We start from the raw sequence: 16193 nt of genomic DNA on the forward strand, positions 1-16193 counted from the left end.
CCAGCCGCCCACCCTGCCTGGCCTCCCACAGGCTGGATGGTCGCTTGGCGCAGGCACGCACGGTGAGACAGGTGGACCAGAGCAGCTGTGAATAAAACCTTTAATAATGTACAGCAGAAACCGGACAGGCTCATTCTTATATTAAAACAAAAGATTTCCTATATTACAATTTATTTACATTTGCATACTGAAGAGGTAAAGTGTCTAAGTGGCTATTTTACAGTCCTTTCTAATAAAATGTACAAAAACAAACAGAAGTACCGAGGGTGCCGTCCGGGGGTGGGGAGGGGGTGCTGCGGGTGGGGGGGGAACTCGGTGGTGCCCCCGGAACCGGCTTGGTCTGTGAACCCAGAATCCACAGGGCAGGCAGCCCCCGCGGGGTGGGGGTGCACCTCGGTGCAGACGCGGCTTTTATTCCTGCCCACCTCGGGCCTGGTGTGGTCAGCGGTGGGACTTCCCAGAGCCTGCCCAGCCTTCCTCCCTGTGGGTGGGGAGAGGGGCCAGCCGCCCATGGTGAGGATGGACAGGCCCTGCCCCTCTGGGCAGCAGCCCACGGCGGCTTTGCAGTCACAGGTGGGCGCGTGTTGGCAGATCCCAGAGGCTGGCTGTGTCTCGGCACGGTCAGGAGTCCGAGTTTGCTGTCACCTGGGGCTGTCTGGGCAGTGGGAGATAGGTGGCGGGAGCCCCCTCCCCACCCGGTGCTCCAGGGTGGTCAGTCCATGGCCAGTAAATCGGCCCAAAGAGTTAGGCGGGGGAAGATCTCCTTTAATGCAAGGAAAGCAATACATCAGGAAATAAATAGAAAGACGGGGGTGGGGGAGGGCAGAACCGAGGGCAGGGAGAGGGCTCTCCCTCCTCCGAAGGCTTTGGCAGACTCGCTGGGCTGGAGGCAGGGACACGCTAAGGCTACACACAGAAAAACGAACCTCCCTAGGGCAGGAAGGGGCTCAGAGCGGAGCAGGGACTTGGGGGTGGGGGCCCTCACCTGGGGGGACCTCCCCACCCCCACCCCCACTTCAGTGGTCTTTCGGAAGGCTCTTAGAAGCTGCCATGGAACCTTCTGGTCTCAAGCAGGTGGCACGACTTGACCCAAGTCCTTCCATGGAACCTTGGGGACAGGGCTGGGCCCAGGGTGCTGGTGGCTGCGTTCCGGCCAGACGTGCGGGCCACACGTGTTCAGCAGACGCCTGCGGGTCACAGCGGCTGGCTACCGGCACACCACAGCTGGGCGCCCGTGGAACTGGCCACGGTCACGGCCACGAGCAGGCCGAGCCCCCCGGCCACAGGACTGTCTTCTCGCTGCTGCGCGGGGGGACAGGCTCAGGTGAGAGGACAGACAATTCCAGTGTGTGATTGAGCTATGTGTGCGGACTGCACTATATATATATATATATCTTTCCGTGATTGTTTTTTAAGGAATTTCTTTCAAAACAAATAGGTCGAGAGGTAATCATCAAACAGAGATGGTTTTTCCTTTTACAAAAACATAGCAACATTTAAAAAAAAAAAGCTAAAATCCAGACCCTCCCAATAAAATAAAATTAAATAAAATAATCAAAACCACTCCAGTTAAAAGTTATGGCTTCAAAGTTATTCTATATCTAAGATGCGCTGAGCGAGTTACCACCCACAGCTGCGCTTCCGGACGCCATTCAACACTCTGCTTGTCAGAGGCTGCTGCCCTACTGTGGGCCCCTGGGTTGGTGTGGGCTCAGCCGGCCATGTCCTCACCAGATGGCGCAGCACAGAGCCACGCAGACCAAGGCTGCCCTCCCCACGCCGGTACCCTCCCCTTCCTGCACCCACCACCACCACAACCACCGCACACTGCTAATTGCAGAGCCTAGGCCAGGACTGATGGGTGAGGCTTTCCCATCAGAACCCCCAGATCCGGGGCCTCGGTACTGCTGAGGACGGACCCCTGGGCTAGCTCAGGCCCCGCACCACTGCTGACAATACCCCAACCCAAGACACCCCTGCCCAGCCCACCCAGCTCCCTCCCATTCTGACCCAAAGCCTCTCTTGCCATGGACAACTGGGCCAGCTTTGGTTCAGGAGTCTGGAATGGAGGAGGGGAGCTGTGTTGACGTGGGTGGGGGCGGGGGAGAGAATGGCTCTGGGGGCTTGGAGGGGGAGGGTGTCGGGGAAGGGCTGGGTGCCGGGGAGGCCAGGCGCTGCTCGGCGCAGAGCGGAGGCCCGGGCACACGGAGACGGCAGACGAGAGCAGCCCAGCCTGCGCGGGCGCAGGAAGCTGGGGCAGGGAAGTGCGTACCTACACACAGACAGGCGCACACACACACACACACGCACACACAAGGGCGTGACACAGACCAGGCACCACGGAGGACGCACCTCGGTGCATGCACACACACGGCTGGACAGACGCGCGGCAGGCTCTGCCTCTACTGGCAGCCCCCTGCCCCCCAAGTTCCTGTAAGGGAGGAGAGCTGCTTGGGCTCAGAGCTGCCTGCGAGAGGAGCAGCACTTCCACTCCTCTAGGCCACCTTGGGGTGCTGTGGCTAGGTCCCTGGCCCCAAGCCTGCTCCCATGGCCCCTCCCAGGCCACCCCGCCAGGGGCACCGGCTTTGGCGCGGGGAGAGGAGGTTGCTAGCCGGCCCGAGCGGTTCGGGCCGTGGCACTGAGTTCTGCACCCAATCCGCTCTCAGTCTCTGCGCCGTTAGGAGGTAAATAGCAAAGGCGTCCTGCATGTCGCAGCCGACACGGGAGTGAGCGGGGCTCCCGGGCTCTGTCCCTCAGGCAGGCCAGGGCTGCCGGCCGGCCGCAGGCGGCTGGGCAGAAACGAGAGGTAGGCCTCCGTCAGACGCTCGACATGGCAGCTGTAGTTCTCGCTGCCCGGGGGGCTACATGGGGAACAGGAGCACGCCTAGATCTTCACGTCTTCCTGTACGCTGAGCTGAGACAGGGTCTTCTTGATGCGCAGGGCGGTGAGGCGGGCTGCACCGTTGGCATACCAACACTCCCGCATCATCTTGCCCATCACCCGCAGCGCCTGCAGGAGACACACAGGCCCTCAGTGCAGCACGTCCCCAGAGCTGGCCAGACCTGGCCCTGTTGCCCAGCTGCTGTGCAGGCTCTCCCGTCGCCCCCTGGTCAGGCAGGCTGTGCAGGTGACAGCTTGCTGTCATAAGCCCGCTCGCTTATGTAACCAGGGCACCTGCTAGTGAGTGAGCTTGTCCGAGGTGCACACGCCCTCTAGTGGTGACTGCTTTGAACAGCATGGCGGCGTGGCAGCCACAGTTAACCTCACTTCCCTTTGCATACTTAGCTGGACACTGTCACCACAGGCAAAGAGTTCCCCAGGGGCGGAGCAGCTGTGGTCATCATTCACATTGTCAGCATGCCGGACACTGCAGTGATTATCTGGTGCAGTTTGCATAGCAGTTAACTTTGGGAGAAAGGCAGAGCTGCCAGCCACACAGAGGCCTGTGTGCCCAGGGCCAGGAAACCCTGTGACACAGCCTGGAACCCCACAGCGGAGTCACCAACTTGCTCCCGTGCCAGTGATGTCCCACCAGTGCTGTCCCCACCCTCTTCTGTCTGCCGTCTCTCCACGTTCTCCGCAGCCTCTTCGCTAGTTCCTCCTGCTCTTCCCTGGTGTGGTTCTGGCCACTTGCTCAGGACGACAGCTCTAACAGCTTCAGGCCTGCCCTGCCTGTGGCTGACCACTGCCCTGGCAGGGACCATTCCCTTGCAGGGTCCCTAGAGTGTGTGAGGCCAGGGACGGCATCTCTGCCCAACATGCCCGTGACACGGGTGCTTGAGTTCCGAGCTCTGAGCATCTCTATGTGCCTGGGAGGAGTCTTGGGGGTCCAGGTCCTACGGGGTTTCGATCATTTTTCATCCTGCCATTAGGGAGCTGACGTTCTGCCTGGCTCGGTAGTGTCCCCTCAGCCACCACATACGGCACTGGCCTCTGGGCATGTAGACGAGGGGTTGTGCCACCCGTGGGCATAAACTGACACTGTCTCCAAGGCCGGCTCCACTGTGGAGCGACCATCTTCCTGAGGGACAGAAAGCGGGCGACAGGGGGAAGCGGCCGGAGGCAGGGGAGGCTCCTTACCTCGTGACTCTGCCACCAGTTAGGGACGTTGGGACGCAGCTTCTGGTCGCAGACGACCTTCCGCATCTCCTCGATGGAGGGGTCCGAGGGCACCAGGTCGTAGTAGGGCAGCTGATACTCTTCGTGGACTCCTGGGGGGAGAGCGGACTTGGGCCTGAGTTATCAACAGGGACAGGGCCTGCTCAAGAGCCACCTCCACCGCGAGAACCACCTCTGTCCAACACGAACGTGGGCTCTCTGGGAAGCGGGCCGGCTCCGGGGGGACCCTGAGCAATGGGGGGGCCCTGACCGCAGTCAAGCCCCAGCTGTGCCACTTCCAATCCAGCTCCCTGGGAGAGGCAGCGGACGACGGCCCAAGTGCTACGTGCCCCCTTTCCAGACTTGATGGAGCTCCGGCAGATGAAAATCTACCTCGGTGACTCTGCTTTTCAAATAAATACAATAAATCATAAAAAGAAAAAAGACTGACAACATCTTTCTGATACCAGCCAAAACAGCAAGGAAGGTACCAAGGCTTCCTGGGCACGCAGGCAGTGAGCCTGGCAGTCAGGGCACGCGAGGGAGAGCCTGGGCACGCAGGAGGTGAGCCTGGTAGTCAGGGCACGGGGGAGAGAGCCTGGGCATGCAGGAGGTGAGCCTGGCAGTCAGGGCACGGGAGGGAGCGCCTGGGTGCTGACCCCAGGAGTCAGAAGGTGACAGCTCGAGGCAGCGGGTTCCTGCCACCCATGTGGGTGAACCTGGCTCCAGCCCCGGGCCTGGGGGCAGCTGGGGAGGGGTCAGAGAAGGAAGCCGTGTGCCTCTCGAATAACCACAATCCAAGAACTCGACACGGACAGAGCATCACATCAAAGGGCGCCGCGGGAAGACAAACCCCCTGTGTGACAGCTGAGAACCTGAAGCAGCAGGAACACTAAGAACCCTGACAGTGACAGATAGTTCCAAACCCACCACTTCACAATGATTCTAAAAAGAGCAACCTGTCACCTTCGCAGGATGCTAGGAAATGAGCTCAGGATTGTGAAAAATAACAGCCAGCCATGCACTTCTCCTGCTTTTCCTCTTGAAACGGAAATCTGGGTACAAACATAACGGGGTAGTTTATTTACTTGAAGGACTGGCGCAGTAGCCTCATGGCTAAAGTCCTCGTCTTGTACATACTGGGATCCCATATGAGCGCTGCTCCACTTCCCACCCAGCTCTCTGCTTGTGGCCTGGGAGACCCAGAAGAACCTCCTGGCTCCTGGCTCTGGATTGGCTCAGCTCTGTGCATTGCAGCCACTTGGGGAGTAAAGCAGCAGAGGGAAGATCTTCCTCTCTGTCTCTCCTTGTCTCTGTAAATCTGCCTTTCCAGTTTATTTATTGGAAAGGCAGAGCTAGAGAGAGAGAAGAAAAAAGGAAAGAGAGAGTCCATCTGCTGGTTCACTCCACAAACAGCTGTACCAGCCTGGCCAGCTAGGTCGAAGTCCAGAGCCAAGGGCTTCCTCCGGGTCTCCCATGCGCGCTGCGAGGGCCCACACACTAGGCTATCCTCCACTGTTCCCGGAGCCTTCACAGGGCGCTGGATCACAAGTGGAGCAGCCAGGATTTGAACCGGTGCCTACGCAGACAACACTGTCACAGGCGATCGCTGAAAACAATTTTTGTTAAAGATTCACTTTTTTTCCCCCTTCCTGGAAAGGCAGATTTACAGAGAAAAGGAAAAGAAGATCTTCAATCCACTGGCTCACTCCCCAAATGGCCGTATCAGCCAGAGCTGAGCCTATCCAGAGCCAGAAGCCTCCTGCAGGGCTCCCACGTGGGTGCAGGGTCCCAAAGCTTCGGGCCATCCTCTGCTGCTTTCCCGGGCCACAAGCAGCGAGCCGGATGGGAAATGGAGCAGCCGGGACATGAATTGGTGCTCATTTGCGATGCTGGCGCTTGAAGGTGGAGGATTAGCCTGATGAGTCACAGTGCCAGTCACTTAAAACGATTTTTAATGGAGCCAAAGGGAGACCCCAGGTTCAAACACAGCAGTAATGGGGGACAGATTATCTAGACAGGAAACAACAGAGCTAATCTACATTATGTATGAATGCAGAATGTTTTATCTCTCCACAGCATACACACGTGTTTCATCCTGACCACGTGGGACATTCTCCGGGAATGACCCCAGGCCGGGCCATAAGCAAGTCAACAAATGACCAAGAAACTGAAATCAAGACAGGTATCCTGTCTGACCACAAAAACTCACAGAATTAGAAATGAAAACGAGAGGGTACATCTGTTGCAAATTTTTAAAAAAAATCAGTGATTACTAAAAATAGATGTATGCAAACAAGTTAGAGAATCCAGAAAAAAAAAAAAAACAAAACAACCCAAAATTTCAAAAATCAAGAAGAGCCAGATTCCTGCACATGGATAAACTAACCTGGTCATAAAGACTAGGCAAGAGCTGACTCAGTAATAAGGAACCTTCCAGCAAGGAAGAGCCCAGGACCAGCTGGAGCCACCGCTGAATGCCACTTCTCTTCAAAATATTCAAACTAATTCACAGGGAGGAAACTCCCCCTTCTACAACAGCTACACACAGATGCTGGGTGCCTTCGAATAAGGATGTGAGCAACCCACAGTGAAAATCACAAAACACCAAAGAGAGGAATAAAAGAAACAAATGGAACAATCTTCCATGCATGGGGGATCAGAAGAATCACACCCATCAACATGTCCATATCACCCAAAGAAATTTACAAGTTCAATGCAAGCTCAGCGAAATTCCAACAATATTCTTCTTAGAACTGGGGGAAAAAAAAAAGATGCTAAAATTCATAAGAAAACATAAGGCACCCTGAGCAGCTAAAGCAATCTTAAAACAACAAAAGAAACGTTGAGTTATCACAATACCGTATTTCAGGACACACTGCAGGGCAGCAATGACGTGTACAGAAACACGCATGTGGAGGCTCACCTCCGGAGTTGCACCTCCGGGCGATCTCCCAGTACACCAGGCCCAGGGCGTAGATGTCGGCACACTTGAAGGAGTCGAAGTGCTTCATGTTGATGGTTTCATCCAGGACCTCTGGAGCCATGTACCTGCACAGCAAACGAAGTGGCATCGAGCACCTCTCCAGAGCAGACTGTGGGGCCCCCGGGATGTCAGCCCCCCACGCATCGCGGCTGAACACTTCTCCTCCATGCAACCTCCGTGAGGACCCCTGGCTCGTCCTAGCTGTATCTCTGGCTTGTGCTGCTGATTCATCCCCCAGCACCCACAGCAGCCAGGCTGATGTCAGGAGGCTGGAGACCAACTTGGGTCTCCCACGTGAGTGGCATGGACTCAACAGCTCAAGCCATTGCCAGCACCTCCTTGCAGGCACGTTAGCAAGGCCCAGGTGCTCGAATGCCGTGTTGACAGTGTCCTGTGTGGCGATGCCAGCACTGGTGCCCGGCCCCAGCCGCTGGGTATCTCTGTTATCTTAAATGTCAAGATGTGTTGGCTTGGGCCAGGCACTTGGCCCAGCAGCCAAGCTGCTGATCAAGACGGCCACATCCCACCCTGGCATGCCTGGGCTGCCTTGCCAGCTCAAACTCTAATTCCAGCTTCCTGCTGATGCACGCACGCCTTGGGAGACAAGAGCCATGACTCAGGTGGCCAGAACTGTGCCACCCACGAAGGAGACCTGCAGCCTGGCCTGGCGCTGGTTGTTTGGGGCATGTGGGGGATGCATCAACTACCCTGCTTCTCCAAGGCCGTCCCAGTCCCCTCTGCAGCTCCTTGCTTTTTACGTCTCTGAACGTGCTGTGCTTCCATCCTAGGCTCTGCTCTAGCTTGGCAAACCTGCTCTCCGAGTCCTCGGAGGCCCCTGGCCAAGCCTGGCGGAGCCTGCCCCACCTCCACATCCGGCTGCAGGCTCTCCACCCTCAGATCTGCCCATCCCCACCCCAACAGCCATGCGGTGGGTCCCTTGGGCCTCCTACCGCTTGGTCCCCACCCTCTGGTTGGGGGCGATGTCAATGGTGTCGGTGACTGCATCGTGGCGCACGGCCAGGCCCAGGTCTGCGATGGCGCACATGCCGTTCTTCTTGACCAGGATATTCTTTGACTTTAGGTCTCGATGGGCAATCCCAGGCTTCCCTGGCGAGAGAACAAAGGCGAGGATTGATCAAGACAGACGGCAGACCCCACGCAGCTTCGAGTCGTGGCCTGGTCACCCACTGGTGCCTGGGCCTGGCCGTGAGCTCAGAAGGACAGGGATGCAATGAGGAGCCACCCATTCAGTGGGGAGGTCACAGCCTCAGGACGCGAGTGTGGCTGTTAGGACCCGCCACTACTGCCAGCCTCCTTCCTGGAGGAGGGAAGCTGTGGTGCAGGCTTGTTCCCAGGTGGTGAGGATGCTGTCATCACGCACGGGCTAGCAACTGGACCCAGTTTCTGGGCCTGGCTCCCCATCATCGCTGGCAGAAGCAGTCACGTTGGTCAACCAGGTCCCCACCAGGGGTGCCCTTGGCCTGCCCCCTCCTCTCTGACGAGATCAGGACCCCACGCCCACCCGGCCGATCCTGCAGGAGTCACACGGTGAGACGGGACCTGAAGGCTTGCAGGTCGGGAAGGCCCTTGTAGCTGGCATCATCAACCACTCAATGGGGTGCACAGCACCACGGGGTTCCAACTACATGGCTTTACCCTTCGGTTCCCTTCTCTCCATGTGCCCTCGCTGGGGAAGGGGGTGTGAGAGACACCTAAAGGTGCCACGTCCTGGCTGCGTGTTCTCACCTTGGGTCCCCACGATCTCCATGTGCAGGTGTGCCAGCCCGCTGGCGGCGGACAGGGCCAGCTTGATCATCCCCTCGATGGTCACCGTGTAGCGGTTCAGGTAATCAAACAGCGAGCCGTGCTCGTGATAGTCAGAAACCAGCCACAGCTGCGTCCACGTGCCGTTGTCTGCAGAGGACACGCGTGCGTCACAGAGGCTCATGGCACAGTGAAGGGCTCGTTCTGGACCAAGGCCAGATATCCGCACACCCAGCTCCTCTGCACACCCCCTGATGCCCACGTGCCCATGTCACCCTCACGGGCTGCTGCTGGTCTCGGGTGGGCAGGAGGGGACATATTCATGGCTAGGCCACATCTGAGGCGCGAGGAGTCCTGACCTGTGCCTGACGGCCTCTGCTCCCCAACACAGCCCGAGGCCCAGGTGTGCAGGGCTGAGCCACCCTTGCTGGCCCGACGCCCTCAGAGGTCCCGGAGGCTGGCACAGCATGCTGCAGGCCACCCCGTCCCAAAACAAAAAGAACAAACAGGGAAAGCCCTGCCCTGCTGTATTCCCCGAGCTAACTGCCCAGAGACATGGGCAGCCAGGTGGCCCAGGGGAGAAAAGAAACGCTGGGAGCTAGCATCTTAGTCTGGCTGTGCTGGGTCACAAACGGGGCTGGAAATGGCCAGGAGAGTGTGTCAAGGGGTCGGACCCCGCCCCCCTCGGGCCCTGGCTGTACTGCACAGGCTGATTCCTCCAGCTGCACACATGGCTTGCTCGGGTCCTGGGGCCCCCGGCAAGGGCAGGGACCGTGGACCGTATCTTGTTCGTGTGTGTTGTGACCTGAGCAGCTGGCAGAGTGCCCGACACCCCTGCAGTCAGTGAACACTGCTGGAGTCATGAATTAAACCTGAATAGCCAACCTCTACACAAGGCCCCACCTGGCTAGCTCTCCTTGGCAGGGCTGCAGCTGCCCCCAGTCCTCCTGGAGCCCCAAGCGTCACCTGTGAGCTCTGGCAATGCCCCGCCACCCTTCCTTCCTTCCTGAGCTGCTCCCGCCACCTCTGCCAATCAGTCTGACTCGGCCTGGGTTCGGCCCCTGCCACCCAGCAAGGCCCTCAGACCCAGGGCAGTGCCTGGGTGCATGCCAGACCCTCAAAAGCGAACACAGGCGACAGCCAGGGACAGATGCGGCTTCCTCCTGCTGTGTGCAGCACTAGGGAAGTGTCCTGGCCGCGGGTTCCGTCACAGGGCAGGCATCATGTGGCTCTCTGCTGTGACCCTTCTCAGCAGGGGTGGGGCCACAGTTCCTCCCTGTGACAATTTCTAAAGTAAACTTCCTGGGGCCCCTGCACGGAGCACGCTGGAGATAGGGCTGGGAAGTGGGTCAAGGGAGAGAAACAGGCTGGCGTCACAGCGGAGTGGCTGAGCCACCGACTGGGAGGCAGGTGTCCCGTACGACAATGCAAGTGGGGAATCCTGGCTGCTCCACTCCCCAGCCCTCTCCCTGTTAAGACGCCTGGGAAAGCAGAGGAGGAGGGACCCCGGTGCTTGGGACCCCACACTCCTGGGGGAGACCTGGAAGAAGCTCCTTCTGGTTTCCGGCTGGCCTGGCCCTGGGCCCTGAGAGTGAACCAGCAGAGAGATGCTCACTGGCTCTGGCTCTGACTTCGGAGGAGGAGGAGGGGAGCAGGTCAGGCGAGCTGGTCAGTAACTAACTGCCCTTTGGTCCTGACAAGCCGGGCTGCCGGGAGGGCCCCGGCCCCGCGCTGACGCTCCGGCGGCCAGCCTCACCCTTGTTGTCGGCGGCAATGAAGCCCAGGATGTTCTCGTGGCGCAGCATGACCGTTTGGTAGATCTCTGCCTCCCGGAACCACGAGCGCTCCTCACGGGAAGAGAAGATCTTCACGGCCACGTCGCCGCCCCGCCAGCGGCCGCGCCACACTTCCCCAAACCGGCCCTTGCCGATAATCTCCTGCAAGACAATGGTTCGAGCCACTGTGCGCTGGACAAAAAGGGGTAACCCTGTGGACCAGAGAAGGCAGAGAGAGAGAGACGAAGCATTACACATGTGCCAGGTGTGGCGATCCACTCGCAGCCGCTGGCCTAAGTCACGTGTCCCCCCAGCAAGTCAGGATTTTGCCATGATGGCTTTGGCTGCTGGTGCTGCAGCCACAGGGACAGGGAAGAGGGCGGAGAGGATGACAGCCACCCACGGGCCACCAGGGGGCGGTGCTGTGCAGCCTCTGGGGCAGGCACAGGCGTACTCTCCGACCAGTCCCCCTTCATCTCAGCCCCACTCAGCCCCACTCCCCGCCGGATCAGAACCCCAAGTGTGCTGCCGTGGGCCTCCGTTCACTGTTGTGCTGACCGTACCCCTGGCTCTACCCAATCACCCCACCTTCTCACATGTGCAAGCAAGCACTGCCATCCCCATTTTACAGAGAAACCTCAGGCTGCAAGGGGGCAGCTGTGCAGCTCACCCACGCCCCAGGAGGCAGGAAGCAGCAGGACAGGACTCCACACGCCACGCTTTCATAAACACACACAGAGTTATTTAAAAGGCAGAATTACACAGAGAGAAAGAAAGGTATCTTCCACCTTGGGATTTACTCCTCCAACAACCACAAGGTGTGGGGCTTGGCCCGGCCAGTGTCAGGAGTGAGGAACTCCGTGTGGGTGGCCCACGTGGGTAGTAGGGGTCCTAAGCACGTGGGCCATCTGCTGCTGCTTTGCCAGGCACCATGACATGGAATTGGATCAGAAGCAGAGCAGTTGGGACTCGAACCAGTGTTCTTGTGCCAGCATTTCAGGCAGTGGCCTAACCTGCTATACCAACACTAATCATCTAATCCTTTAAAAAACAAAACAAGAACATGTAGGGCTGATGCAGCGGCTCAAGTGGCTAGTCCTCTCCTTGCAAAGTGTCAGGATCCCATATGGAAACTAGTCATGTCCCACCTGCTCCACTTCTCATCCTGCTCCCTGCTTGTGGCCTGGGAAAGCAGAAAAGGATAGCCCAGGGCCTTGGGACCCTGCACCCACAGGGGGGACCCAGAAGAAGCTCCTGGCTCCTGGCTTTGGATCAGCTCAGCTCCTGCTGTGGCAGTCATTTGGGGAGTGAAGCAGCAGAGGTAGGATCTTTCTCTATCTCTCCTCTCTGTAAATCTGTCTTTCCAATAAAAATGAATATTTAAAAATAAAATGTTTATTCATTCATTCTTATTTCTTTAAATGGCAGAAAGATAGAGCAGGAGACAGAGGCTTTTCTATCTGCTGGTTTACCCCCCAGATGCCTGCAGCCAGTGAGGCTAGAGCAGCCAGATGCCAGGAGCCAGGAACTCCACCCGTGTTTCCCATGAGGCTGCCAGAGACTCAGCACTTGGGCCACCGTCCACTGCCTTCCCAGGCAGGTTGGCAGGAAGGTGGACTGGAATGGAGGTGCAGGCAGGAGCCGAAGGCGACCCTTGGCTGTGGGAGCCGGGTGTCCGAGCAGCAGTTCAAGCTGTGGTGCCACAATGGGCGCCTCATTGAACACTCTGACCAGCACAGCAGGGACCCACCAGGCGCTTCTCCAACTATACCTCACCTCTCCCATCCCCAGCACCCTGTCCCACCTCCCACCTCACCTCTCCCATCCCCAGCACCCTGTCCCACCTCCCACCTCACATCTCCCATCCCCAGCACCCTATCCCACCTCCCACCTCACCTCTCCCATCCTCAGCACCCTGTCCCACCTCCCACCTCACCTCTCCCATCCCCAGCACCCTATCCCACCTCCCACCTCACCTCTTCCATCCTCAGCACCCCATCCCACCTCGCCTCTCCCATCCCCAGCACCCTGTCCCACCTCCTCTCCCATCCTCAGCGCCCTGTCCCACCTCCCACCTCACCTCTCCCATCCCCAGCACCCTGTCCCACCTCACCTCTCCCATCCCCAGCACCCTGTCCCACCTCCCACCTCCCCTCTTCCATCCCCAGCACCCCATCCCACCTCGCCTCTCCCATCCCCAGCACCCTGTCCCACCTCACCTCTCCCATCCCCAGCGCCCTGTCCCACCTCCCACCTCACCTCTCCCATCCCCAGCACCCTGTCCCACCTCCTCTCCCATCCTCAGCGCCCTGTCCCACCTCCCACCTCACCTCTCCCATCCCCAGCACCCTGTCCCACCTCCTCTCCCATCCTCAGCGCCCTGTCCCACCTCCCACCTCACCTCTCCCATCCCCAGCACCCTGTCCCACCTCCCACCTCACCTCTCCCATCCCCAGCACCCTATCCCACCTCCCACCTCACCTCTCCCATCCCCAGCACCCTGTCCCACCTCCCACCTCACCTCTCCCATCCTCAACGCCCCATCCCACCTCGCCTCTCCCATCCCCAGCACCCTGTCCCACCTCCCACCTCACCTCTCCCATCCTCAGCGCCCTGTCCCACCTCCCCTCTCCCATCCTCAGCGCCCTGTCCCACCTCCCACCTCACCTCTCCCATCCCCAGCACCCTGTCCCACCTCCCACCTCACCTCTCCCATCCCCAGCACCCTATCCCACCTCCCACCTCACCTCTCCCATCCCCAGCACCCTGTCCCACCTCCCACCTCACCTCTCCCATCCTCAGCGCCCTGTCCCACCTCCCCTCTCCCATCCCCAACGCCCCATCCCGCCTCGCCTCTCCCATCCCCAGCGCTCCTGTCCCACCTCGCCTCTCCCATCCCCAGCTCCCTGTCCCACCTCGCCTCTCCCATCCCCGCAGCCCCATCCCGCCTCGCCTCTCCCATCCCCAGCGCTCCTGTCCCACTCCGACCCTTCTGTCCCCCAGAGCCCCTGCTCCAGGCCATAGGGCTACATACAACCCAGCCTTCCCAGCAGGATGTGGGGCCCTGGCCCATGCAGCCTGTCAATTTCTGCCTCGGGTCCTTCCCTGCCCCCTGCAGCAGTGCCAGCCACCTCCTCATTCCAAGTTCCTTAAACAAACCTTGCTTCTGCCTGCCCTTCTGTCCTATACTTAGGTGGCTTTCCTTGACCTGGAGTGTTCCGTCTTCCTACCTCCCCTCAAAGGCCCCCTCGCTCGTCACTGTTGTGGTTGTGGACAGCTAGTTCAGGGTCACAAGTTTGGAAGCCACACCTCCCCCAACTAAGTGGTCCTTTCTGCTCGGCTGAGTTAAGTCATGCTCACCTCTCAGCCCCTGGAACCCGAGAGGGGGTGGCACTGCATTGGGGAACCACTCCTCTCTCAAGATAGGGATGGGCTTGCTCTTGGCTGTGTGCTTTTCGGGCCCTGGGCCTCCCCAGTACCTGCTTGCTCCCTGGCTCCCCGCAGACAAACTCCAAGGACCAACAGCCCCTGAACATGGGCCCTGTATATCTGTATCCCTCATCCTCTGGTCACTGCAAATGTGAAGATGCTTTGTATTTTTGACTTGTGTACTTTGGGAGTTCCAGGAGAGGTGAGGCCTGGCAGTGAGGGACTATGGGCAGAGAAGCCAGGCTGTTCACTCCACATCTCTTGGGATAGCTTATGTTGCTGTGAAAGTTGGGACACAAGTCTTCACTTTAATGGACAGGTTTCACGGTAATGATCATTTGTTCCTCTGAGGAATCATTCAGGATGCAGAATGGATTGTCATGGTGACTTCATTGGCTAATTTCTAGTGGGCCCTGCTATTGCCAAACTTGGTTTAAAAAGACTCTTGAATACACCCCTGGATTTGTCTGGTGTGATCTCTCTCGCAGTCATGACCTTTAAACGCATCCACGGGGAGACTTCCCAGCAGTCACTGCCCCTCACAGTCACAGCCCTTTCAGACCGGGCTGGCTGAGAATGGCCCACACGGCGGCTGGAGGAGAGGGGACAGGATGTGCCACCAAGCAGCCCAGGCTGGCTGCCCCAGAAATGCAGCCTAGCAGAGGCTCTGGGCGTGCTGAGCCGGGAAACAGGACTACCGTATCCAGTGATCCAGGTTATCAGCCACCTGTATTCCAGACAACAAGCCCTGAAAAGCCCCCCAGCCATGTGACCCAGCAACCCCTCCACCTTGCAGCAAGTCAGGTCCCAGAAGCCAAGCAGGCGGTTCTCACCACTGCCCCAAGTATCAGCGAAGAACCAGCCATATCATTTCCCTGTTTCTAAAAATACGCAGCTTTTAAATATCTCCATTTCTTCTGTGCTCTCTACTGTGGAGCTTAATGACTGGTGCGGGATGGGCACGGCTCTCGAGGCCGGCCCGAGAGCAGGGGGGAGCATGGGCCCAGCCTGGCGGCATCACCTCCCTGCAGGGCAAGGACATGGAGACATGCCAAGCAAGACCCTGCCTGCTCCAGTCAGGATGGCACCAGCAGCCCCTGGGGCTGACCCCCACAGCTCAAGTCCCCAAAACACCCCTCAGAGGCCACGTTCTCGTCTAAGAAGGCCCGGTATACCCTGAGATCAAAGCACCTTCATTCCCTTTCCGTGGGTCCTGTCCCCTGGGTCCCCTCCTGTTCCATTCCCTCATCAAAGACGGGCTGTGGTTGGCACTGTGGCATAGCATGCCGAGCCTCTGCCTGTGTCACCTGTATCCTTGGCTTCTCCACTTCCCATCCTGTTCCCTGCAGTGGAGAATGGACCAAAGCCTTGGGACCCTCCACCTGCAGGAGACAGGAAGAAGCTTCTGGCTTTTGACTGGCCCACATCTGGTGGTTATGATCATTTGGGGAGTGAGCCAGTGGATGGAAGAGCGCCCTCTCTCTTTTCTCTTCTAAAACGCTGCCTTCTAGATAGCTAGACACATCAATCTATCTTTAAAAAAAAGAGCCGGTGTAATGTCTCAACTGGTTTAGGCGACGCAAACTTTGGCATCCATACTGGATATGTGTCCCAGCTGTTCTACCTTCCTTCCAGCTCCCTGCTTGTGACCTGGGAAAGCAGCAAAGGATGACGCAAAACCTTGGGACCCTGCACCCACATGGGAGACCTGAAAGAAGCTCCTGGCTTCTGGCTCGGGCTTTGGATCAGCTCAGATCTGGCCACTGTGGCCTTTTGGGGAGTGAACCAGTGGATGAAAGACCTTTCTCTGTTTCTCCTTCTCTCTGCAAATCTGCCTTTCCAACAAAAATAAATAAATCATAGAGGGTAAAGAACCAGACAGCCCAGGTCCCTACCACCAGGTGGTGCACCACAGGGTGGGCGGGCACCTGGCAGCACCTCCAAGCGGGCCTCTGCCCCCAAGCCCTTGGGCAACCAGCAGAATCAATGATTCACCAGAGCAGCCAGGAGAGCCTGCTGCTCGTGTCCTCAGACTGCCCTGCGGGGGCTCCTGATCAATGATTAGTCGGGCTGCCTCCCAGGACTCCTGCCAGCCAGCCAGTTCCACCTCCTGCTCTGCTTGAGGGCCCTTTGCCCGCTG

General features: G+C 58.5%; 1 protein-coding gene across 1 annotated transcript in view; it reads right to left on the reverse strand.

Moving 5' to 3' along the window:
• Positions 1 to 2431: 2431 nt before the first annotated feature.
• Positions 2432 to 16193, reverse strand: part of ACVR1B (activin A receptor type 1B) — a 35674-nt gene continuing 21912 nt past the window's right edge. Inside the window, exons 4-9 of the mRNA XM_040996638.1 lie at positions 10606 to 10836; positions 8832 to 8999; positions 8036 to 8192; positions 7026 to 7150; positions 4082 to 4212; positions 2432 to 3010 (exon numbers count right to left, since the gene is read on the reverse strand). Coding sequence (XP_040852572.1) covers positions 2885 to 3010; positions 4082 to 4212; positions 7026 to 7150; positions 8036 to 8192; positions 8832 to 8999; positions 10606 to 10836 — 938 coding nt within the window. The 3' untranslated portion in view covers positions 2432 to 2884. The remainder of the gene's footprint in view (positions 3011 to 4081; positions 4213 to 7025; positions 7151 to 8035; positions 8193 to 8831; positions 9000 to 10605; positions 10837 to 16193) is intronic.

Source organism: Ochotona curzoniae, unplaced genomic scaffold (assembly GCF_017591425.1).
Source record: "Ochotona curzoniae isolate NIBS_2020 unplaced genomic scaffold, NIBS_Ocur_1.0 patch35, whole genome shotgun sequence".
In the NCBI taxonomy this organism is placed as follows: Eukaryota; Metazoa; Chordata; class Mammalia; order Lagomorpha; family Ochotonidae; genus Ochotona; species Ochotona curzoniae.